Here is a 26,116-nt window from a genome sequence, read left to right on the forward strand (position 1 = left end):
AAAGATGTAGAAATCTGGGGTCTGTTTGGTGCTGTTTTCAGTTGGAGGGTGAAAATTTAGCAACAGCAAGAAGAGCTTTAAGAGCTTTCTAATGTTTGACACCTGCGACACAGTTCAGTAGGAGGATGGAAGACTTTACACACAACTGTGGATTCACAATCAGCTGCTGCAACCTGACCCTGATGTTCAGTTACAACATTTGGTGTCGGTTAGCGATGACAACGTGTTGAACTTGTCACCTTCACCTGTTCCCTCAGATTTCGCCTCTATCACGTCCTGGTGGATGGAGCCTGAACGAGCCTGCACACTCACATGCTGACAGCTTACATAAGCACATTGTACACGATGTATTATTCTTCAAATATGGCCTTAATCCTCACACTGGGAGAGCTGAGTCTCCCCAAGGTGGGATTTCAGCTGCTGAAGATGCTGCGGCACATTTGCTCTTTCTTTGATCGACGCGCTCCTGAAAGCCCAACAGTTGATCCTCGCGACACAAATCACATCTGCTCACCTTCCTCACTCAGCCAGCCCTCATTTCCCACCAGCTGCAGCTTTTTACAAGGATGCATGCCATTGGACTTGTTTAGACTGTAGGGGACGATGGCTACTTGCAATGTTATCTGCCCTACTCACTCCAGTCCTGCAGTCCGGTGAGGAATTAACACGACCTCCTGTTAGGGTACCTGGCTCATCGACCCAGTGTTTTGAGTTTTGCACTATTATTGAACTTTGATTTTGATATTATTTATAATTTCTAGTCTTTTGGTTTCTTTGTTAGAGTTCTCTGTCTTATGGTTTTTGTCTCTGTGTTGCATGGTTGCTCTGTCTCCCCTGTCTGCTGTGTCCCCTTGTCAATTCCGCGTCTCTGTGTTGTTTCCTGTTTTACTTTGAAAGTCTGTGTCTGCTTTTGCTTCCCTTGTCACACCTAGCACTTTCCTGAAATGTAAATTCCTTTTGTGTGCCTTGCAGCACCTGGTTTTCCATCCGAGGAGGAAAATAAAGAGTTTTGGCTTCTCTCCCTTTGAAGCCACCAACTCTGATTGGCTGCCGTTTACAGACAGAAAGTTTGAACAGCTGAGGTATATACTGTATATAACAGCTGAGGTATATACTGTATATAACAGCTGAGGTATATACTGTATATAACAGCTGAGGTATATCTAACTGCTACCATCAGCCAGAACCACGAGTAGAGGAAGTATCCTGAAACCAAGCGTTTGAAGTCGTCTGAATCTCACAGGAAATATCCGTGCAGACGATGCATACCCTGTCACCGGTGACGGGCTCAGGCTTGCATCTTGCACTTTGGGTATAACAAAAGTCAATTTTCAGATAAGGTAGTTGAACTGAAAGAGAACTTCCTCTAGTTTCTGAAATGATGTTTGTTTAGCGTATGGTTACCCGTGAGGTTCATCGGTGGCCTGTTCGGAGGTTTAAACAGCACCTGTTTCTAAAATAAAGACTGTCCACAAACGGAGATGTGACTGCATGGAAACGGCACACAGGGAGGTCCATTCTCGCCCCATTCTGTCCGAGGCTCATTATGATGGATTAAATCTTCCGTGAGACGTTTTCAGCACACATGACTACCTGAGCTCGTGCTGCGAGGCGTACAGTTCTCCGAGCAGCTCGTGTGACTAAGTGTGCTCTGTAACGCTGATTCACGCACACACGGGATCTATATCTGTGTCAGGTGATGACTGAGAGGACATACACTTCCTCTGCCTCCATATGAATCACAGCCAAACACGCAGTCACACTCATACACAAGATGAATGTGACACGCTTACACATGCATCACACAGCCTGTCAGAGGCTGTCTTACCTCCAGCTGAGGAGCACAGACCTCCCTTAGGATCCTCACAGGTGACACTTGGTGAGTCTCCCAGAGATCACCCCGCAGTGAAGGACTATTAAAATCAGAGTTTGGGGGAATTTCGGCCTACCTGAATTTACCTGGTAAGAATGAGTATGTGTGAGATTTGGATGCTCACAGAAACAAATGAGAACTTGAATACAATAAGGCGATTGCTGGGATGGGAGCACGAGAACTGCGATGAAAGCTGACTCGTGTGCTGCAGCTCTGTCAGCCCAGAAGGAAGGCAGCAGTGCTCGGCCCTCTTCAGCAGCAGCAGGTTATTGTCCACGCGTCCATAAAGACAGACACAATAAAAAAAACACATGTGTAAAACATCTGTAGCTGTAACTTGGAGTTTCACGTATCAGAGATCATTTCTGACATTTTTCCGTTTCTCTGCCCTAAATACAAGATAACAGTAAGAGACATGAGAGTAAAGTGTGGTAACTGTCCCGTGGTGGGAACATCTGAAGTGCTGAGGGTTAGAAATGCTGCAGCTACTCACTGGGTGGCCTCTCTAATCCATCAACACTTGACATGAGGAAAGCGACACCTGAGGAGTTCTTCTTCTCTCATTTTACTTCCTCCTCTTCCTTTGGAGATGTTACTTCTCCTCCACTGCTCAGCACAGACAAGCCCACCCAGAGTAGATCCGAGCAGACACGTTGGTTAACTTCTTCACCCAAATGTTTAGTGGAAAAGCAAAGTCATCACGCTGGCTGGTAGACACGCAGACATGCTCACAGAGCCGTGATGCATCACTGTCTGTCGCTGCTCCCCTGCTCACGAACAGCAAGCTGCCAGTAGCAACACAAACACACCGACTGCACACCGACGTTTGAAACCTTTATGAACTTGAAGGGTCTTAAATGTCCCACAGACAGCACAGCCCAGGTTTATCACATGGTTAGCTATTAGATTCCTAAATCCATCTGCGACTGAATTTTATGGAAAATGAGAAGCAAACTGTGAAACTCGACATGGCCGATACGGTCCATGGATTTTCAGTATGAGTTGTAACATGGCTTGTATTTCTCCCAAGGTGCATGTCTGTTGCTACCTGGGCCTTTTGTTGGCCACATTTGCACCTCTAACCCTCCCATGATGGAGCAGGACCAGCAGACTTCCACCAGAGGGGCTTTCATTTTATTTATACAGCACCAAATCACAGCAACAGTCAGTACGGTAAAGACCTGACAATAATATAAAGAAAACAGAAAAAACCCAACAATCAGATGATCCCTATGAGCAAGCACTTTGGTGACAACGGGGAAGAAAAACTCATTTTTAACAGGAAGAAACCTCCAGCACAGCCAAGCTCAGGGAGGGGCGGCTGGTTGGAGGAAGACAATATGAAAACACACTGTGGAAGACAGCCAGAGATTAATATAACTAATGATTAAATGTAGGGTGGTGTAACAAAAACAAACACCCAGTGCATCATGGGAGTCCCCCAGCAGCCTACGTCTATTGCAGCATAACTAAGGGAGGATTCAGGATCACCTGGTCCAGCTCTAACTATATGCTTTAGCAAAAAGGAAAGTTTGAAGCCTAATCTTGAAAGTAGAGATAGTGTCTGTCTCCTGAATCCAAACTGGAAGCTGCTACGACCTTAGACCTGCATCAGCACTGTACCACTGCTACTGCTATATGGAAAGTAATTCTGCAGAGAACTGAATGTGAAAAGGAAATGTTGACACTTATTATGCTGTGTACAGCATGAATGTGCAGCATGCTGCCACGCTAAAAGACACGTGCAGTGAAGAAGAAGCTCAGACCAGGTCTTCATCTTCTCATGCCTCCTAGTTGTTCATATTTCTGAGCAGCAGACTTGACATGGTAACCTGAGTCATGCTGCTCTTTCTCCTCCTCTTCCTCCTCCTTCTCCGCTGCACAGCCTCTTGACAGGAGACGGGAGGCGGGCCAACAGTGCTTCCAGTAATCTGTGGTGCTTTGTTCTCATTATGGCACATTAACACTTAACACAGTAAACCAACAGCTAATGGCTTGATAAACACAGGAACTCATCGGGAGGGAGAATGAGAGAGGGGGAGAGAGGGCAGGGGTGTTTTGTATCTGTGAGAAAAATGCTGCACAGCTGGGAGACAAAGGGTAATGATCAAACAATCATAATTAATCCCGACTGCCCAGAGAACGTAGAGTAAGAGCAGGTCAAATATGCACAGTTAATTATTTCCTCAAAGAGGAGAATATGCAGATTTCTATCTGGAGCAGCTCCTCGCCACACATGCATGCACACATGCTTCAGTCTGTTCAGAGAGCACACTCTCAATCATTCTGGAAACAAGCCCAGACCAAAGCTTAACTAAGCCTAACCTAAACCTGCAGCACTAACCTATAACCTGAACCTAATCTTTACTGTAACCCAAGCTTTAATATAAGCCTAATCTCTCACCTCAGCCACTGATTTCATCTTGTGCTTTAGGCCAAGCTCAAAACTGGATGAATCTCTCCCACAGGTGTGGTTGTTTCACTACACACCTGGAAGAGCACGGACTTAAACCAAAAGACCTTAAATGCCACATCAAGTGCATTTAAGTGTTTTTTCTCCAATGTGCCTCAGGGAGCTCCGTATGAATGTGAGCCGACCTCGATCTGAACAAACGACCAGGTGTGTGATGTGCGAGGTCATCAACCAATCAGAAGGCTGCTGGTTCAACCACAGACTGCTCTAGTCTGCTTGGGCAAGATACTAAGCCCAAGTTACTCTCCAATGCATCCATCGCAGTGTGAGTGTGTGTGAATGTTACATAGATAGCAGTTAAGCACAGAAACAAGTGCTGGTATGTGTGTGAAGGGGTGAATATAAGAACCAGTCCATTTACTAACAGTGCTGCACGTGTGATGAATATGAACTGTCTGAGTTCTGCACCAAAACACAGCACCTCTTTCCTGCATTTACCTTTGTTGGTCGTGCTCGTCACTTTATTGCACAGTAACTGTGTCGGCTTATTTGTTTTTCCTGGACACTAACAGAGTAGCTACATGATTTACATTTCAAATTAATCCCCACTGATCTTTTACCATCATCTCATTTGTCTCAAGAGTGCAGTTTTACTTCCTGCCCCTTTAACGCCACACTCTCCTGGAGTCACGTTTGCAGCGGGGCAGCTGTGCAGATGATCATATAGAGACCAAGAGTAAAGTATTTACAGCAGCCTGAAGCCTAAACTGTTGGCTCACACTTGGCAAACTGAAACAGTACATGATGGAAAATAAGGAAAGACATAAAAGGAATATTTCCGGCATAAGAACAGATCAGCAGATCTTCAGAGGTCTGTTTCAGTCTCTCCTGTGGTTCTCTTCATCATAATGTCACAGACACTCAAATGAGCCAAAACGTCTCCTGACTTCTGTGGAGTTTTGTCACCACAGAGTAATCTGGGTCTGCTCCCTGCCTCCCTCCCCTCGGCCCCGGAGGACCTGGATTATCCCAAACTTCAGGATTATAGCTGAACACTAGCCGACTCGCTGCTCTTCATCCTCGACAACAAACTGCAGGAATCCAGGCAGCAGCCCAGATAAAAGAAAATGTGGAGATAATAAAGTGCTTGTAGGTGTTCTTTAGCTTAATTATATCTTTGATAGTGAAGCCTGAAGGAGCAGCGAGCAAAGCCTGACAACCTTTGATGTGTTTCTGCTGCATGAAGCACAAACACACACACTGATTGAGCGCACGACCACAAAAACACATCAAAATTAAAATGTGTTTAAAAGCTATGTTTATCTGTAGTGCAGCAGATAACAAGCTTTCACACATTTGCACATATGGAGCCATTAGTTTGAAAAATTCCATTAACCAGTTGAATTTTCAAACTTTCCAATTTAGCTGCATGTTAGGAAACAGCTGTTTCATTACAGTGTGTCAGTTACAGGAAAAAGAATCAAATTTTACTCTTTATTTTATCTGATTTACAACTTACAAACTCATCATTACTTTCACATGAAACAACAAATGTACAACAACACGTTACACATCGTTCCACGGTTTCATTCATACAGTGCTATGCAGACATGACTCTTTGATAGCACTGTGATGCACAGAAGTAGCTTCTGACATTTAACATCCAGTGCATGAAGACTTCCTTTCCCCTTCAGCTCTCTCATGGTGGCACATCCTCTCATCAGCTTTTTCTATCAGGCTAACACGGACAGACCAATAACCATTTACTGTCACACAAACGGACACTTTAGAATCAGCAGTTAACCTGACAAGCATGTCTTTGGAAAGGTTCTTCTTCCTGAAAGGGCAGCTGCTCATTTTATTGGCTAACTACACTCTCAGGTTCATAAGGTTAGTTGTCTCTGTGTCCTGCTCTCTCCTAGTTCAGTTCATGGTAAATGGGCTGTAACTCATGTAGCACGTTTTTACTCTCACCTTGCACTCATACACTGAGTGCACATCTATAGAGCCTCTTTCAAAAAACTCATGCATGCATGGAAACAAGCAGGGCTGTATGAAGGGGTGCAGAATTCAACTCTGTTTTATCTATACAGCATCAAATCACAACAGCAGTCGCCTCAAGGTGCTTTATATTGTAAGTTATGAGCAAGCACTTTGGCGACAGTGGGAAGGAAAAACTCCCTTTTAACAGGAAGAAACCTCCAGCAGAACCAGGCTCAGGGAGGGGCGGGGCCATCTGCTGTGATTGGTTGGGGTGAGAGAAGGAAGACAGGATAAAGACATGCTGTGGAAGAGAGACAGAGGTTAATAGCAGATATGATTCAATGCAGAGAGGTCTATTAAAACATAGTGAGTGAGAAAGGTGACTGGAAAGGAAAAACTCAATGCATCATGGGAATCCCCCAGCAGCCTACACCTATTGCAGCATAACTAAGGGAGGATTCAGGGTCACCTGGTCCAGCCCTAACTATATGCTTTAGCAAAAAGGAAAGTTTGAAGCCTAATCTTAAAAGTAGAGATAGTGTCTGTCTCCTGAATCCAAACTGGAAGCTGGTTCCACAGAAGAGGGGCCTGAAAACTGAAGGCTCTGCCTCCCATTCTACTTTTAAATACTCTAGGAACAACAAGTAAGCCTGCAGTGTGAGAGCGAAGTGCTCTAATAGGGTGATATGGCACTACAAGGTCATTAAGATAAGATGGGGCCTGATTATTCAAGACCTTGTATGTGAGGAGCAGGATTTTGAATTCTGGATTTAACAGGAAGCCAATGAAGGGAAGCCAATACAGGAGAAATCTGCTCTCTCTTTCTAGTCCCTGTCAGGACTCTTGCTGCAGCATTTTGGATTAACTGAAGACTTTTCAGTGAGTTTTTAGGACATCCTGATAATAATGAATTACAGTACTCCAGCCTGGAAGTAATAAATGCATGAACTAGTTTTTCAGCGTCACTCTGAGACAGGATATTTCTAACTTTAGAGATGTTGCACAAATGGAAGAAAGCAGTCTTACATATTTGTTTAATATGTGCGTTGAAGGACATGTCCTGGTCAAAAATGACTCCAAGGTTCCTCACAGTGTTACTGGAGGCCAAGGTAATGCCATCCAGAGTAAGAATCTGGTTAGATACCATATTTCTAAGATTTTCAGGGCCGAGTACAATAACCTCAGTTTGATCTGAATTAAGAAGCAGAAAGTTAGCGGCCATCCAGGTCTTTATGTCTTTAAGACATTCCTGCAGTTTAACTAACTGGTGTGTGTTACCTGGCTTCATAGTAGGGCTGCCACAAACGATTATTTTGATAGTCGACTAGTCGCAGATTATTTTTGCGATTAGTCGACTAATCAGATCATCATCCATTGGACGTAAAACTACAGCTTATTGCACCAGCAGCATCTGCTCTTATATAACTATCATTAGCTTACAGCTTCAAGTGTTTAAGGTGCTAACTAAAAATAAAGACAAGATGATAGTTTATTCAATTTTAATGAAATTTGCAGATTGTTTCGGTGAAGTTTAATAAACTCAACCGTCTGCTCCTTGCTATCTAAAATATAACAGGACACTGGAGTAAATTCTGGAGCATCTCACACTTCTGATAATCAGTTGTCTGCTTGACGTTTATTCAGCTGTGTAAAAACTATAACTTTAATCTCAGCCAAACCGATTTACTCAGGAACAAATAAAATACAGAAAAAAGCCAAACAATAACATTTTAAGTTATCTAAGTGACTTATATATCATGTTTAACCTGAGTAGCGAAAGACAGCGGTGGGTTTGAAAACGATGTGCCGGGAGTCCGGTGTTCTCAGCGGCTCTAGTGAGCCTTGAACCCCGGCTCGCTATCGAGCTGGTGGTTAACAGACGACTCCGAAAATGTCGGAGCGCTTTTGCAAATATGTGGTGTCTTGATAAACCGAGCAGATATTTGAAGTTTCCACAGCTACTTTCTCGACTGAAAATATGTTAAAAGTTTATTTTGTGACCCAGAAAGAATAATAAGAGTAATATTACAACTAATGTAACGTAATCGGCCTTCAAATGCGGCCTCCGAAGGATGCGGCCCCTGAATTTGGACACAGCTACGATACCGGAGTTGCTTCTTCTTCTTCGGGGTTTAACAGCAGCTGGCATCCTTGTACATGCAGTGCTGCCATCTTGTGTTTCAGTCTGTTATTACACCCTTAAATCCTACTACTTATTCCTGCGTCTTTCAGACTCTTGCAAGGCTTTAAACGACGCATTGACTATTAAATTTGTCGTCGACGATTTTGATAGTCGACGTAATCGTGACTAGTCGACTAATCGTGGCAGCCCTGCTTCATAGATAGATAGAGCTGGGTGGCATCTGCGCTTCATAGGTATCTATAAAGCGCCTTGAGGCGACTTTTGTTGTGATTTGGCTCTATATAAATAAAATTGAATTGAATTGAATTGAAATGAATAGCAGTGAAAATGTATGCTGTGCCTTCTGATGATACTGCCTAAGGGAAGCTACAGAGACGGGTCCACTGTCAGAGGCCATAAGAAGATCATTTGTAACCTTCACTAAAGAAGTAATTATTGAAGTTAACTCAGAAAGATCAATTGGAGAAAAAGAGTCTAAATGACCATCAATGGTACTGAAAGTAGCTGTAGATAATATTACATCTGTGGGATGATTATTGGTAATTTTTTCTCTAATGGTTAAAATTTTATTTGTGAAGAAGTTCATGAAGTCATTACTAGTTAGCGTTAAAGGGATGGTTGGCTCAACAGAGCTCTGACTGTTTGTCAGCCTGGCTACAGTGCTGAAGAGAAACCTGGGGTTGTTCTTATTTTCCTTAATCAGTGATGAATAGAAAGATGTTCTGGCTTTGCGGAGGGCTTTCTTATAAAGCAGCAAACTATTTCTCCAGGCTAAATGATGATCCTCTAAATTTGTGACACGCCGTTTCCTCTCCAGCTTACGAGTTATCTGCTTTAGGCTACGTGTTTGAGAATTATACCACGGAGTCAGGTACTTCTGATTTGAGACCTTAGTTTTCACAGGAGCTACAGTATCCAGAGTCGTACGTAGTGAGGAGGTAAAATTATTAACAAGATGATCGACCTCTGTCTGCCGGGGGACAGCTAGCGGGGCCTACACTACCTTTGGCTCCCCCAGCTACAGAGAGTCTCCGGTTTCAGTAATCCTGGCCTCCAGAGCTGCAAATATGCTACATTTATTACAAGTATCATTACAGCTAAAGGAGGCCGATGAGTAACTAAACATCTGACACAATGAGCAGGAAAGTGCAGGTAGGATGGGTGAAGAGGCCATGCTGCTAGTGAGTCCGCTTCGAGCTAAGCTAAGCTAGCGAATCCCTAAAGACACAGTGAGTGAATACTGTGACAATAAATTAATGAGCGAGTACACAGAGAGTGTGTTTGGGATGAAGTATGTGAAGATTACACTATGAAATAAGAAGATGTCTAAAAGTTTTTCATTAAATAGCTACGTAGATAAGCTACATGAAAACACCACTGTGGAACAGGAGGTGATGCTCTACCATAGAGAGAGTGAACACCAAGTGACAGCGCCACTCAAAGGAGGGTACATAGGATTCAGTAGTTTGCCCGAGGATGACAGAGCTGGGAATCAAACTACCAACCTTCCGAAGAGTACCAAAACAAAGCTTTGGCAGCCATGAGAACTGGGTAAGACACTATAAAGGGTCCAGCCGGGACATGTGAATGAAGCAAATAGTAAATTGTATAATAATACTAACTACGAGCTGCTAAGACTAGTAGGAAATAGTATTACTACACCTCTCACCCCTGTTATATATATTTAAAAAAGAACTTCTGAGGATGTTTCAGACTTGACGTGTACATGGCTGAAGTGTTATGTAGATTCATATTAGTACTGAAGAGGCTGGGGTCATTTCAAACATTTAGATACAGTAACAAAAAGGCCTGAACACTGTGCGATGTGGTTCATTTCAATATCTGTAGGAGGTTTGTCGATCAGCTAATGCTACCTCTGTCTCCACACATAACAGGCTCGTAAGCCACTGGCAGCTTGCCTCACATGCTGGTGGAAATGCTGGTTATAAAGCAGTGACATTTTCCTGGGCTGAAAAATGAAGCTAAAGGTGAAGTACCAGAAACTGCAGTTCCTCTAATGACCACTGGAGGCTTGCCCCAAACCAAATCGACCCCCACAGACTACGCAAAAATGTTTCCAGTTTTAAGAGTTAAGAATTAGAATATCTTATTAATTCCTACATGATGTGGTTACAGTTTCTCTAAGACAATAACAGACTGAACTAAATCAATTAATACAATATATTACAAACAAACAAACAGAGCTGAAGAAGCTTCTCGAATGAGAGGTGCAGCTTAACGAAGTCCAGACGCTTTTCTTTCCCAGCTCCTTAGACTACGATGACCTGGATGACTGAGAACCTTCACAGACAATATATTGTAAAGTTACCAAATATAAGAATTAGCTCTAATATAACTACAAATAGCAAAATGATGAATATCCAGAGTATTACAGAGATTAGATAAATATGAGTGAGATTTTACTCTAAACTGTAAAACGTTGTTTCTGTTGTTTTGTCTGTAGAGGACGTGTAACTGCTGCACTGTGTGCTGTGCATTCAATGGGGGAGTTGTACAGAGATAACCACAGGCAGGAATGATTTCCTGTGTCGGTCAGTGGTGCATTATGGGTAATCTCAGTCTCTCACTGTGCTCCTGTGACTGGCCAGCACGTCACAGAGTGTGTGGGAGGTGTTGCCTGACAGAGTCCAGCTCCATCCACACAGCTTTACTGTCCTTGTGATCAGTTTGAGTCTGTTGGCACCTGCGACCCTCGGCCTGCTGTCCCAGCATGCAACAGCACAGAGGATAGCATCTTATTTGTTTTACATCTGTTTTAAATTATTTACAAAACACAATGTTGGGGGATTTTAACATTTAAATAATGTTGGAAAGAAAGTAGCTCATGTCCTCTAGAAAACGGATAATCACAGATTTCTTGTTGGGAGGAAACTTCTGCACCGTCAGGCTGTTTCAAGTGTTTACACTTCATTTTGGTTTAGGTTTGCATTTTAGGCAAAGTGCCTTGAAATCTATACTTTTACTGACTGTCACAGAAGTGTGTGGTTGTATGTTGATTGAACGGTCCTGCTGCAGTAACTGAAGGTGTTTCCAAAAAAAACACACAAACAGATTCTGTATAGATTCCTGAGCAGTGTGAGGCTGCACTTGTGTGAAGACGTACGTGGCCAGGAGAGCATTAGTGGACAGTTTTTGGCTAGCGCCCATAAATTTATGGGACCAGGTCCAGACTTATGTTGTATGGTTTGGGAACAAATCACGTTCAGTGTAGGGAGAAGACAGTCCTCGCAAAGGCATTAGCTTCATCAGAAACACACAAACTGAAAACCCACCTCCTCCAAACTCAACTAAACTCCACCATGATCAGTGCTCAGTGGTCAGTACTGGGGATGAACACAACAAGTATCTGTTACCAGATCTTCACACCTCAGTCTGATTATGTACAGTTGTGTTCAGGCTAGCTTTAGCATTGGACCCATTGCACTGACATATTTCCAGCAGTCAGAAACTGATGTCAGTCCCATTTTACAGAAGGTGGTTTCAGTCTAACAGCAGAGTCGAGCAGCAGAGGATACTCAAAAGCTAATTAATGAACAGCAATTATTTTAGACATTGTCTGAAAAACATAAAATATATGTATGTTTACATACATATATAAATATTGCGAGTACAGTGTGAGTGTATCCAAAAACAAAAACACTTACATCCTTCAGCTTTTTTATAGGTGACTTGACAGTGCTCGTAAAATGCTAGCACTCTGCTAATGCTTGCTGATTGGTCGATTAAGACATTTGTTATGTTGCAATATCCCACAAACACTTCGTGTGGGATCAGAAGTCGGGACAGCGGTCGTTCTCCAGTATTTGGATATTCTTAGATAAAATGTTCTTTTATTTATGTTTTAGTTGTTTAAAGGTGGTTGGCTAACAAAGGTGCGTAACAACCACCATCTGGGGACATTACACACCACAAAGCACCAATACATACAACAAACAAACAAAGAAACATTTTTAGACCAGAGAGAGTAACAAACTATTCTTTTTCCCCAAATCGTAATCATCATCTGCTCATACAGAGTGCTACTCACTAAATTAAAGCATCCTCTTTATGTTCAACCCGGCTGATTGATTTTTAATCTCAGTTATGATTAAGAATCATAACTGTCAGGAACGAAACGCAAAAACATTGATCTCACAAGAGAAAATGACACCTTGTACCAGCTTCAGTTGAATTTGATCTGCATTAAAATAAAATACGTATAGAAAGCCTGGAAACCGTCTAGACCCACTCCCACCCACGAAACACATACTCACTGTAAAATCTTCATATTTACTCAAATCAGACGATAAAAGGCAACAAAAAGTGTTCAGTCTGATGACGTCTTAGTGTGCTTTTATGTTGTGCTCAGTCCTACACATGGATCTGGACATAAATTCTCCAGACTGTGTGAATAAGTGTGGCGCCTGCAGTGAACGGAGCGGCCTACAGGAGGCGCCGTCGGCTCCTCAACCTGTGGTTTGGAGTCGTTGAGTGAAAAGCTGCCAAATGCAGAGCGAGTGTGCGGCAGACTGGCTGTTTGTATTTGACCTTTTCCATCCAAATGAGCTTTAACTTCATTGTGCTGAGGAGAGTTTATGAGGCAGAAAATGAGCCCATATGGCTGTGAAATCAGATCAGTGTCACCAACAACAAATCAAACAACACATCTGACTGCCAGAGAGCACAGCAACAACAACACTGACTGACTGACTGCAGGCTGAGCCACGGTGACGATGGAGCAGCCATCGAAGGATGACAGCGGCTGACTCATCGGACGAACCAAGGTTCACACTTTCCCAGACAGCTTCAGTGTCATCAGGGAGGTCCGGGACTAACGCTGGGGTCTGAGAGCTGGCTCCTTCTAGTCAGTGATGCTGCAACTGTTCAAAGAGTTTTATCTGGCAGTTCACCCTCTGAAGGAAACTGATGTCGTTTTAATAAATATTACAAAGATTTTCCGGGATATTTGGAATCTCCATTTCTAAGGCACTGGGAGAGAACGTACTCTCAAAGGGGAAAATTCAATTATTCAATTACATTTGATTTCTATAGCACCAAATCACAACAAGCTGCTTTATGTTGTAAAGTAAAGAAGAGAACAGTGAGCAGGTAAAATCTTTGCTGTGTTTCTGGTTGAAACTGTGCGTACAAGGCTCGCCCACATGCACACATATCCAGGTTGACTCTGATCCATAAAGGCACACTGCGTGCATTTGTGTCTATCAGGTGGGGCTGTGCGATATGACCAGACTCTCATATCCCAATATAAGATCGTCCCGACAACGATATATATCACAAACATTTTACATTTTCAGCTAATTCTGTGAATCTCGGGCAGCTCGACCTCCGTGACGTGTTTTCAGCTGGGCGCCGTGTACCTGCAGTCCAGTGTTACATAAGCTGAAACAGTTTTCTTTGTGAGTATTTATTACACAGATGTTCTAAGCTTTATCTTTTAGCACCTGACGGCTCTTTTTAGCTTCTCATCTGTAAACACTCTGCATACTCTTTCACGTGATTCAGTTTATTTTGAAAAATCTCAACAGGATCTTCAGCTTTATTGTGAAAGGTTTATGTGGAAAATAAACAAGCGGACGGCGGAGCCAGACGATTGTTGTTGCTAACGACAACGCATAAAAACAGTCGCTTGTGCGTCCGTAGTGTGGTTATATTAAATATAAGAGAAAGAGAGAACTTCAAGAAATTCTACAGTGACCGTCAAAACCATGAAAAAATATTGCTGTAAACAGTTTATTTTGCGACACCACGAAACAAACGATAGCGTAAAACGAACCGATAGACGTTTTTATATCGTGATCCAATATATATCCTTATATCGAACAGCCCTACATCCAAGTTTCATAAATGTTTTTCTCCTCACAGGATTTTTGGCTTTTGTGCTCACATTCTTCTTATAAATGAGATCCCAGACCCACAAAGGAGAGGTCCAGCTAGCTAAGCTGGCAGCCTTTTACATGCTGTAAGCTCTGGTCAGGACATCACCAGCAGTAGCTGAGCCCCATGAACAAACAGCAGCTGCTGCAGGCGGCACTGGGGATTATTTGGTAAAAGTCCAGCTGCCACTTTGTTTCACACGGAGATTCTACTAACTGTACACACGTGTTTCAGTTTATCATTTGTTTCAAGCTAAAAGCAACAATTTGTTGTTGTTAGCACCGTGTGTTAGTGTGAACGTGTGTGAAAGCTGATGTGTTCAGTACACACTTGGATGGTTGAAACTGAACAAACGTTACAGCCGTGAACCTACCACGGTGTCATTTTTAAAACAACCATATCCACTAAAGGGCAGCACGGTGGCACAGTGGTTAGCACTGTTACCGCACAGCAAGAATGTCCTGAGTTCAATTCCACCATCAGGTCGGGGTCTGTCTGTGTGGTTCTCCCCGGGTGCTCCGGCTTCCTCCCAAAGTCCAAAGACATGCAGTTTGTGGATGTCTAAATTGTCCGTGGGTGCGAATGGTTGTCTGTCCCCGTGTGTTAGCCCTGCGACAGACTGGAGACCTGTCCAGGGTGTACCTCGCCTCTCGCCCTATGACAGCTGGGGTAGGCTCCAGCGCCACCCTGACACAGAAAAGGATAAGCGGATGGATGGATATCAAATAAATCCACAGTTTAAAAAGCTCATAAATATTTATCTCATAATGCACAGACAAAAAGAAAAGGTCACTCCCTCCAGGTGCAGAGGGGATCAGTGAACCAGGAGGGTCATGCTGTTTGGATCCTGAGGGTACGTCCCAAAGTGTGGCCTGCACACATCCATCTGCTCAGCGTCCTCCTCAGTCATGCTGGTGACCACCATGCTGCAGAAGCACTAAAGCTCACACTGCAATACAGCTGTATACACCCATGTACAAAGCATCTGTGACAGGAAGAGCTCCATCGTGTAAAGCTCACATGTGGCTGTAATCTACATCTCAAAGGCATGTGGTGAAACAAACACATGACTTCAGCAGGAAATTTCAAGTATACAATAAACATTCAGTTTACCTGCTGCAGCTGCAAACCATGGTCATGTAACACATGTGACACTTTCAAATAATGTAAGAATTTATAGGTCTGTAGTTTGGACCAGAGACACTGTCCTCCTTTTGTTCTCAAATTGAGCTAAAAGATAATCAAGTTTGAAATTAATTTTCTGTCTCATAGATTAGTCAACTTATCATTTGAGCTCAGCTCGTCCCAAAGCCTCTGTGGCAGAAACCAGCAGAACAACCAGGCCTCCATTCACCAAATGTTCCAGTACAAACACACAGATGTTGCTACCTAATCCCCTTCCTGTCCTTCCTCCCTCTCCTCCTGCAGCCTCACAGCTTCTGTTTGAACACGAGTTTTGGTAAAAATCGAGTTATAACAGCACGGCCCCGCAGACGCATCAGCACCGATGTAAGTAACATTGGCTGTGATGTAATACGCCTCCTCTTCTCTAATCTGTCACATATAAGATTACAGATAATCTGGGTGTGAGGTGACGTCACACGGTCAGACTCTGCCCAAAGCAAACACACACTGTGGTGTTATTAGTAGGGAAACACACAGAAGACCAATGTGAACAGCTATGGTGAGCACTTTGATGCTCACGCTCCGGGTTACTTCTGCCAGCCTTCCAGGATGTCAGGTAACATGCAGGGCTCGCAAAATTTCAAAATCCCTGGTAGCCCTTCGGGCAGGCACTCGTCAGTTTTTGGTAGCCCAAAATAAATTTAAGTAGCCCGAATAAAAAAAAGAGGACAATTTTTTGATTGATGTTTTGTTTCCTTTACAATATTATACTTTAATGTATAATATTGTAAAGGAAACAAAACATCAGTCTAAAAATATTTAAAACACAAATTACAACAACAAATTACAATCATCAACTCAAATATTTGGTTCTAATTGAACAGAAATTTCTATGAACTTGCAAGAACTGTGTAGAACATGAATCAGTCTGTGTCAGATCCTGAATTTGAAATTTCCACTGAAATCATGGGTAAGAGGCAAGTGGAACCAAGATCTAGGACATTTGCTTTTTGAAGTTTGCAAAGACTGCTAAATTTTGCCAATGGTAGTTCACTCTTTGCAACATAGCACGCTGTTCTAAACAGATTTTTCAGGACTTCTTGTTATGCTTGGTTTATTTTTAGTATGTTTTTTGCAATTGGTGTTTGTTCTGGGAAAGATACTGCAGACTGAGCAATAATGCATTTCTTGCATTTCTCATGGGTTCTGATGGGGTCTTTCTTAAAATGACTGGTCCCAGTAACAAAGGCGCTTGTCGACTCAGAAATCGAGGGAAACTCACAACACACCCGGCAGAACATTATGTTATTTAGCTCGTCAAATTCCAGCCACATAAATTCTTTTGTCCATGAAACCAAAAAAGCTGCGCTTTCCTTTTGCCTCATAGTCTGATTTGTCATAACTTTTCCGTTTTGTGGTAGGCTTTTCTTTGGCTGCCCCTTCTTCACCCTGACCTGTCTTGTTTGGCTCTGCAGAACTAAAATACCTGCGTAAATCCATCTGCTTTTACACACGTACTTACATAACGATCAGCAATTCTCTGCGCAGTCAACCTCTATCACATGTTTAAGCTTGCTGCAGGAGATTTCACTTGTCATGTTTGATAGTAAGCTAACGATTGATAAGACGATGCCAGAGGAATTGGTGTGCAATTAATCTGTGACTTACCAATCAGTGCTGCTGCTCTCTATACACAGTTCGCGCGATCGCAAAGTGAAAGTGAAAGCAAAAAACAAGCGCAAGTTCAAACGCGATTTCAATGTGTCACATATTGACAGTGGCTCATCGATGCCGATGACATAATTACTCAGCTACATTTGCGAAAGAATGCAAAAGCATTGGCATATCTTTCCTTCCTATGATAGCCCGACGGGCAGGGCTGAAATGGATTTTGGTAGCCCGACTGGAAAAAACGCTAGCCCCGGGACGTCGGGCTAGCGATTTTGCGAGCCCTGACATGCATGTATGTCATAAGTGCTGCGGTTTGTTAGCATCTTCCAAACAAAAGAAAAACCCCACAGCAGAGTCTAAACTGACAGCAAATCATGACTTAAACATCACTTAGTTTGAATTCTAATGTCGCCATCTAAATTCTTTTAGATGATATCATAAGATTATAGCAGATTAAATCTAAACGACTCACATCTAAAGTGTAAAGTTGCTCCACACGTTTACAAAGTGTCTCATTTTCCCTGAAACCAAATGCAAAGCATTCATACATCTACATCATCTCTAGGAGATCGCCTCTGACTGGATCACCTCCAGAACATCTTCATTTCCATTTTATTCATCGATAGTGTCGAGACAGCTCATCACCTTGTTTTCATCAGATGAACATCATTTGTCAACAAAGTAACTTCCTTCTGTTGTAAAAGTTACATTTTTCCATGAAATACCTGACAGCTCCATTTGGACTTGTTTTTGCAATTCTACATTTAAAATTTAAAGTCTACATTTTACTCTAAATGTAGACTTTAAACTTGAGAGCAGGTCCCAGCATGTTCAGGCTCAGCTCACAGAGACCAGCACTGTAGACCAAGGATGGCAAAGGTTTCTTACTTTGAACTCTTTTCGAGCCCACAGATAATAAAGACGTGCTGACCGAGGGGAAGGGATCTGGATTATGGTGGTGAAGGAGAAGACATGACTAATGTGTTGGCTGTCTGTGAGGAGGACGCAATGCTTTGTGATCTGAAGGATGTCCCGAGTGCCACATGCTGCTGGGTCTCTATCTGACCACCTGTGACTGAGAGTCAAGGTCCTCATAAACACTTGTGGAGGCAGTGTCCTCACAACAAACAGGAATGACTGACGAGCACTAAAGACAAACGTTTCTGGATTTTATGATTTCTGCCTGTCAGTTCTCATGTTTCGCTGTTGTACATCAGTAAATGTAAAAAGCTGATGGTACAGCCCATATTATACACGTGCTCACTTGTTCAACAGTGAGCTCGGACCAATCACCTGGAGTTTTCCCCTGTGTCACTGATGCAGCAGCTGGACTGTTTCTGGAAGCCCACAGAACAGCCAATCCAAATTAAGTAGCGCAGAGCCGAACCAATCACAGCCGCAGCGTCACGTCACGTGACTTGTTACGTACAGCACAAGTGCCAAGGCGCACATGTGGATTTGTTTTTGCAGCCGGGCTGCCCGGGTAATGAAGGAAATGAGTTTGCCGACTAGAGAAAAATCAACCGAGAGCGTGACCGAAGGTTACGGAAGAGAAAACAGATGATGGTTCCAATGCCGGAGAGATTGTCGAACGGAAGGGCCATAGAAGTTCCGTAGTGTGAAGGTATTTCGGCTATTTCAAGTCTGACAAAAAACAGAGTAACAGAGAGTTTGTCAGACTAAAGTAACTGTTAAAACTGTTTGAAAAGCTAAGCTATACAACAAGGAGAGATTGAGAATTTCCTTTTAGTTCTCAGTTTATTTGATATTGACAAAAGTTAGTCAATTTTGTCTGTTCTTCTGTAAAACGAACTAAGATTTATTTTTAGAATTAAAATTTTGTTTCTAAGTGGAATTGACAATTTAGTAGTTTGTTTTGTTTGTTCTATTTTGAAACTTAAACGCTTTAGCGGCTGCCTTTTGTGTAGTTTGCAATATTTGCCTTTATTTATCTGAAACTGAAGTCTCATGTTCCTTAAGTACATCTACCCTGTTGAACTTATTATGGGAAATAAATATTTAAATCAAAACAAGCTGCAGATTATTTCACATTTTACTCGTGAGCAACGGCACATTTAAATCTTACAAATATAGTTATTTGGCTTATATCGTGATATATATCGTTATTGCCTGAAATGAAAAAAACATATCGTGATATGAAAAAATCTTATATCGCCCAGCTCTAGCTGTGAGTTATACGTGCATCCCCAAAAATACAGCTGATAACAGATATGGACTTGACTAATCAGTGACAGCCAATATGCTAATCCAGCTAACCAGCACTACTGGAACAAACTATATCACAGCACAGTTTTGTTGCCATGGTTTTTTTATCCATCCATCCATCTTCTTCCGCTTATCCGGGGCCGGGTCACAGGGGCAGCAGCCTAAGAAGAGAAGACCAGACCTCCCTCTCCCCAGCCACCTCCTCCAGCTTATCCAAGGAACACCAAGGCGTTCCCAGGCCAGCCGAGAGATATAATCTCTCCAGCGTGTCCTGGGTCTGCCCCGGGGCCTCCTCCCGGTAGGACATGCCTGGAACACCTCACCCAGGAGGCGCCCAGGAGGCATCCTTGTCAGATGCAAGAACCACCTCAACTGGCTCCTTTCGATGTGGAGGAGCAGCGGCTCTACTCTGAGCCCCTCCCAGATGGTTGAACTTCTCACCCTATCTCTAAGGGAGAGGCCAGCCACCCTTCAGAGGAAGCTCATTTCGCGATCTCGTTCTTTCGGTCACTACCCACAGCTCGTGGCCATAGGTGAGGGTAGGGACGTAGAGCGACCGGTAAATTGAGAGCTTCACTTTTTTATCTAATATTTTGTCAAATATCTGCATCACATATAAATAGTTCAAACAAAATCAAGATTGTTCTGTCTCACGATCTATTTTAGACGACCCATGGCGACTGGTTAGCAATGAGTTTCAGCTTTGTGTTATCTGACACAAAGCTGTGAATTTCCCTATCATTGGATATAAGACTATTAGATTAAACAGATTACACACCAATCCTAGTGATCCATATTTAGACAACAAGAAAAATGAAAGAATTGAACAGTTGAACAAATGTATTTAAAAGAATTAAAAGTTTTGTTTCCAGTTTTCTCACCAACATCACCGTGGTGATCTGCTCATTTACCCACTTAGACTGTAAAGACCTACAAGAACAGCTGCGTTCAAACATCCTGGCTATTTGTAACTGACACACACACTCACACACACACACACACACACACACACTCACACACTGACACACTCACACACACTGACACACTGACACACACACACACTACAGGATTTCTACCTGATGTTACACTGGAATTGTTGAAACTCCTGTTTGGCTGCCTTTTGTTTACTGGTCACATAAACAACACAAACAGTGTTGGTGTGTGAGACTGTCACCAAAGCTTTATAGTGTGTGAGGCCATACACTATAAAGGCCATATCGTAGAGTAACACAAGAACCAAACACAAACAGATACACACACTCTTTGGACCCCAGCACTGAAGCAGCAGAGAAGCAGAGCACAGCGATGCTGCTGGGTGTGAGCAGGTCAAAGCTGATGGATTCAATAAATGAACCATTTTGGTGTAGGTGTAATCTGTAATCAAATTACATTTATATCAAAGTATTTATCTACTCTTATTATTAGTAGTAATCACAGACCAAACAGTGAAGTCATTTATTGTTATTCAGTTATGAAAGGAAAAAATAAAGTATTAGTTGTTTTCTTTCATGTACTTTATGCGATTGGTTGACCTCAGGTCAGAACATGCGACAGTGTCTCCACAGCACGCTCTCATCCCAACCATACCACACCGACGGCTGTGACAGACGTGCTGGAGGGGATAACGCTCTGGTCTAACAGAAACATCTGCTTCACATCTAATTTATTACTTAGAGTCATCAAGAACATGAGAGTGCGGTTCACAAACAACAATCCACTGCTGAGAAATGATATCCAAACTCAGACGTGATGGCCTCTCTTACACAGCATCTACGACAAAGCGACACGCAGCAGACGCCCCGACACACGATCACGTCCACACCGACCCTGATCATGCTCTCAACAGCATCACACATGTTTACTTGGATATGAGTAAAATTACTGCACAACAACCATTCTTTTGTTGTGAGGTTTTTCAACAGGCCTGCTGTCAGCATACTGATATTTAAACAGGTACGTCCTCTTTAGATCAGGCTGGTGAAAGTGCTGCAGATGATTATTGAAACTACCATCTGATATCTATAATTACAACAAAATCTGATCATAATATTATTTCAAGGTCATGTCAATACTGGCATCCATCCATCCATCCATCCATGCATCCATCCATCCATCCAACTATCCATGCATCCATCCATCCATCCATCCATCCAACTATCCATGCATCCATCCATCCATCCTTCCATCCATGCATCCATCCATCCATGCATCCATCCATCCATCCATCCATCCATCTATCCATGCATCCATTCATCCATCCATCTATCCATGCATCCATCCATCCATGCATCCATCCATGCATCCATCAATCCATCTATCCATCCATCCATCCATCCATCCTTTCATCCATCCATCCATCCATCCATCATCTATCCATCCATCTATCCATCCATCATCTATCCATGCATCCATCCATCCATCCATCATCTATCCATCCATCTATCCACCCATCATCTCTCCATCCATCCATCCATCCATCTATCCATGCATCCATCCATCCATGCATCCATCCATCCATCCATCCATGCATCCATCCATCCATCTATCCATCCATCCATGCATCCATCTATCCATGCATCCATCCATCCATCCATCCACCCATGCATCCATCCATGCATCCATCTATCCATGCATCCATCCATCCATCCATCCATCCATCCATCTATCCATCCATCATCTATCCATGCATCCATCCATCCATCCATCCATCATCTATCCATCCATCTATCCATCCATCATCTCTCCATCCATCCATCTATCCATGCATCCATCCATCCATGCATCCATCCATCCATCTATCCATCCATCCATGCATCCATCTATCCATGCATCCATCCATCCATCCACCCATGCATCCATCCATGCATCCATCATCCATCCATCCATCCATCCATCTATCCATCCATCCATGCATCCATCTATCCATGCATCCATCCATCCATCCATCCATCCACCCATGCATCCATCCATGCATCCATCTATCCATGCATCCATCCATCCATCCATCTATCCATCCATCCATCCATCCATCCATCCATCCATCCATCCATCCATCATCTATCCATCCATCTATCCATCCATCATCTATCCATGCATCCATCCATCCATCCATCCATCATCTATCCATCCATCTATCCATCCATCATCTCTCCATCCATCCATCCATCTATCCATGCATCCATCCATCCATGCATCCATCCATCCATGCATCCATCTATCCATGCATCCATCCATCCATCCACCCATGCATCCATCCATCCATCCATCCATCCATCCATGCATCCATCCATCCATCCATCCACCCATGCATCCATCCATGCATCCATCCATCCATCCATCTATCCATGCATCCATCCATCCATCTATCCATGCATCCATCCATGCATCCATCCATCCATGCATCCATCCATCCATCCATCTATCCATGCATCCATCCATCTATCCATCCATCCATCCATGCATCCATGCATCCATCCATCCACCCATGCATCCATCCATGCATCCATCCATCCACCCATGCATCCATCTATCCATGCATCCATCCATCCATCCATCTATCCATGCATCCATCCATCCATCCATCCACCCATGCATCCATCCATGCATCCACCCATGAATCCATCCATCCGTTCTCTTCAGCTTATCCTTGTCAGTGTTGCGGGGGGGGGGGGAGGCAGGGTGCACCCTGGACAGGTCAGTAAACATACCCTAGCTAATCCTCCTTTTGGATGAAACGACCAACATTTACAAAATGGGTTAGAAAATGAGTGTGTGGGCCCAAAAACTCCTCAGAGAAGAGTTTGCTGATGTCAAGACCAAGGACGAGTTTCCATAAACCTCTACAGGAAATAAATGATGGCCACAGAAAAGAGCTTTAAAGGGTGCCCACCTGGGCTTCAGCGTCCAGGCTCTGAAGGTATGGTTGTGTTTTATGCTGAGCACAGCCATGTGTTTTTACAAAAGTAAATACATACGGATCCACTAGGGTCCACTGAGCATCAAGGTCCACGCTGACGTCCACATGCTGCATTTTAGTATTTCTCTGCAGCACACTCACACACTCCTGCTGCATGTCACCTACTGATGTCATAGAGATTTTTGACTCGACACAGACATATCAAGGGCTAACATGTTTCTGACATGTGGACATGTGCATAAACTAATGATCTGGTCACTCTGGTCGTGGCCTGCACTGAATCATACATGTTATTAATCTCTGGCAGATGGCTCCGCCCCTCCCTGAGCCTGGTTCTGCCGGAGGTTAAAAGGGAGTTTTTCCTTCCCACTGTCGCCAAAGTGCTTGCTCATAGGGAGTCATATGATTGTTGGGTTTTTCTCTGTGTGTTATTGTAGGGTCTGTGTTACAGTATAAAGCACCTTGAGGGGATTGTGCTGATTCGGTGCTGTGTAAATAAATCGTATTGAATTTCTGTGGTCAGACAAAGATGGAGATGACTTGTACATTTGAAATCAAACTAGCTTGCTTGTTATAAGCTCAGTGTGGGGTATTATCACTTATGATTGGCTGGCTGCACTGACATGTTGTAATAGTATTTCATTTCATAAAATTAGCAAACACTGAAAAGTGTAGGACAAAACTCTGGTTACCTGGCTGTAAAAGCAGGTCAGCGATGCTGCTGTTCAGGGTGCAGCCCAGCACAACCATCAAAATACAACTGTTGGCCATTACATGCTTTGAATTGGGAATCAATGCCATAGGCCAAAATTTAAAAGTCAAATATAAAATTATAAAATAGACATTGGAAAATGCAGTGTTGTAAAAAGGGCATTTATAAAGTAAGAGGCTGAAACAGCAGATGCCTGAGCACCAGCACACTGTCTACGGTAACACACTAACTGTATTTACTAAGAGCTACGACACAGAAATAAGCAGATCATCAGCTGAAAAACAACATAGTATTATAGTACATGGAACTTTCTGGACTACAATATAGCAGGACACAGTTATGACACCATATTACACCAGAATATGTGAAATGTGCAAGTAAGGGAAAATAAGAAGATCGGGGTTTATGTACACCGTGCAGGAGCTGGGCTGTGTTACAGTAACTACAGGAACCAACCAGCAGCATACCAGTAAAAGAACGGTCATTTCCAGTGCCCGGTCATGTTAGGACTGATACAATGAAAACAGCAGCAGCAGCAGCATCATGTCACCATCTCCTGCTGCACGGAGCTGCAGGCTGCTTCATACAGAACCACCGGCACACACCGAAACCACAGCGCCATCTAATAACGGCACTGCTGGGACCATGATGCAGGATTACCACTGCGGCTGTCCCTGTATGCACAGGTGTGTATATCTGTGTTTGTGTAGCAGCCTACCTGTTGTGCCTTTAGGCCAGGCATGAGTGTGACAGGACTGAATGAACCACGAAGCAGCCACGCACGCTCACACACACACACACACACACACACACACACACACACACACACACACACACACATACATACAGGAGCTAAATCCCTCACAAGGTCAAGTTGCTGTTTGTAATACTCCGAGATCAACGCCGCTCGCGTGCACTCAAAATCGCATTCACGTAACATGTAAGGTGCGCGTGCATGTGTTAACTCAAAATATTTGAATTGTATGCTAATGACGTCCTTACCGTACACGCCCTGGCCGTGCACGCCCTGCAGGAAGCCGGTAAACAGCCACAGGAGACCGAAAACTACCCCCATCTTCACATCGTCCTGTGGCCTCGTCGCTGCTTCTCCCCCCCTCCGGGGATGAGGATGGTAGTTCGGTTCTCCGCTGCTGCCGCTGCTCTTCCTCCGTCCTCCTCCTCCGCTCCGTACACAATCCCACCCGGTGACCGGCTCTCATCCACAGATCCAAATATTTCCCTGCTAGCACCCTCCGACCCCGGTTAGATATGACGGGCAGATGCGGTTCTGCTCATACCGGTGCTAACGTTTGCTAAAAGCGCCAGAAACCCTTGAGGAGAAAGACGTCCAGCGGCACCCGGAGAGAGCAGATGCTTTACTCGCTCCTTGATGATGACATTCCGGGGGAAAGGATTAAAACTGAAGGAGCAAACAGCCGGTGCGTCAGTCTTCTTTGAGCTGGTCAAAAGTGTGCGCTGACCGTCCGCCGAGTCCGCCGGGATGCGCGTCCGTCGGTCAGTATCGGAGATACATCCATCATCCTGCGGAGAAGCGCCACCGCTCCGTGTCCCGTGTTAGTGTCAGCGGCTCGGCCCTTCAGGCCGGGGAGAGGAGAGGGGCAGTCCGTGATGCCGTGAGTTCCAGCAAAGACGGATAAGCGGTCAGTCCGGTCGATTTGTCGGTGTATTTCACCGGTCGGTGAGAGACGTCACTCAGCGAACCGAGCAGTAAAGTCGCGGGAACGGAGAACGGAAGGACTTCCGGTATTTGTATATCAAAGTAAAAGTCACCTGCCAGCTCATCCGCCGTGTTTATGGCTGATTCAGCTGCGAAATCTACAATCTTTGGATTTCACTGTGCTAAAATATCGCGCTTATTATAAAATAATAATAATTATTATTATTAAGTAATACATTTTATTTTCTCCCTAATCAGCTGTTAAATGGGAATTACTGGTGCAGGGTGTCATGGTCCGGGTGAGTGCGGGGTTTTACCTCTGAATAACGGTTTCCACCTGGAAACCTGCTTAAGACCAGCGCTCACCACAACTCTCCACCAGGTCTTCAAGTAACCACAGTTAGTGCTTTCATTGAAAAGAGATTTTTGCTCACAACCCTGTGTTCTACACCCCCAGTCATCCTGCCGTCTGTCATGGATC

The 26,116-nt window shown here is 43.7% G+C and overlaps 1 protein-coding gene across 2 annotated transcripts in view; it reads right to left on the minus strand.

Moving 5' to 3' along the window:
- Positions 1–25,689, minus strand: part of LOC134644162 (MAM domain-containing glycosylphosphatidylinositol anchor protein 2-like) — a 186,642-nt gene extending 160,953 nt beyond the window's left edge. For both annotated transcript variants that reach the window (XM_063496913.1, XM_063496912.1), the window contains exon 1: positions 24,960–25,689. In XM_063496913.1, the coding sequence (XP_063352983.1) occupies positions 24,960–25,032 (73 nt within the window). In that variant the 5' untranslated portion in view covers positions 25,033–25,689. The remainder of the gene's footprint in view (positions 1–24,959) is intronic.
- Positions 25,690–26,116: the final 427 nt, after the last annotated feature.

This window comes from Pelmatolapia mariae, linkage group LG16_19 (genome assembly GCF_036321145.2).
Source record: "Pelmatolapia mariae isolate MD_Pm_ZW linkage group LG16_19, Pm_UMD_F_2, whole genome shotgun sequence".
Classification (NCBI taxonomy): domain Eukaryota; kingdom Metazoa; phylum Chordata; class Actinopteri; order Cichliformes; family Cichlidae; genus Pelmatolapia; species Pelmatolapia mariae.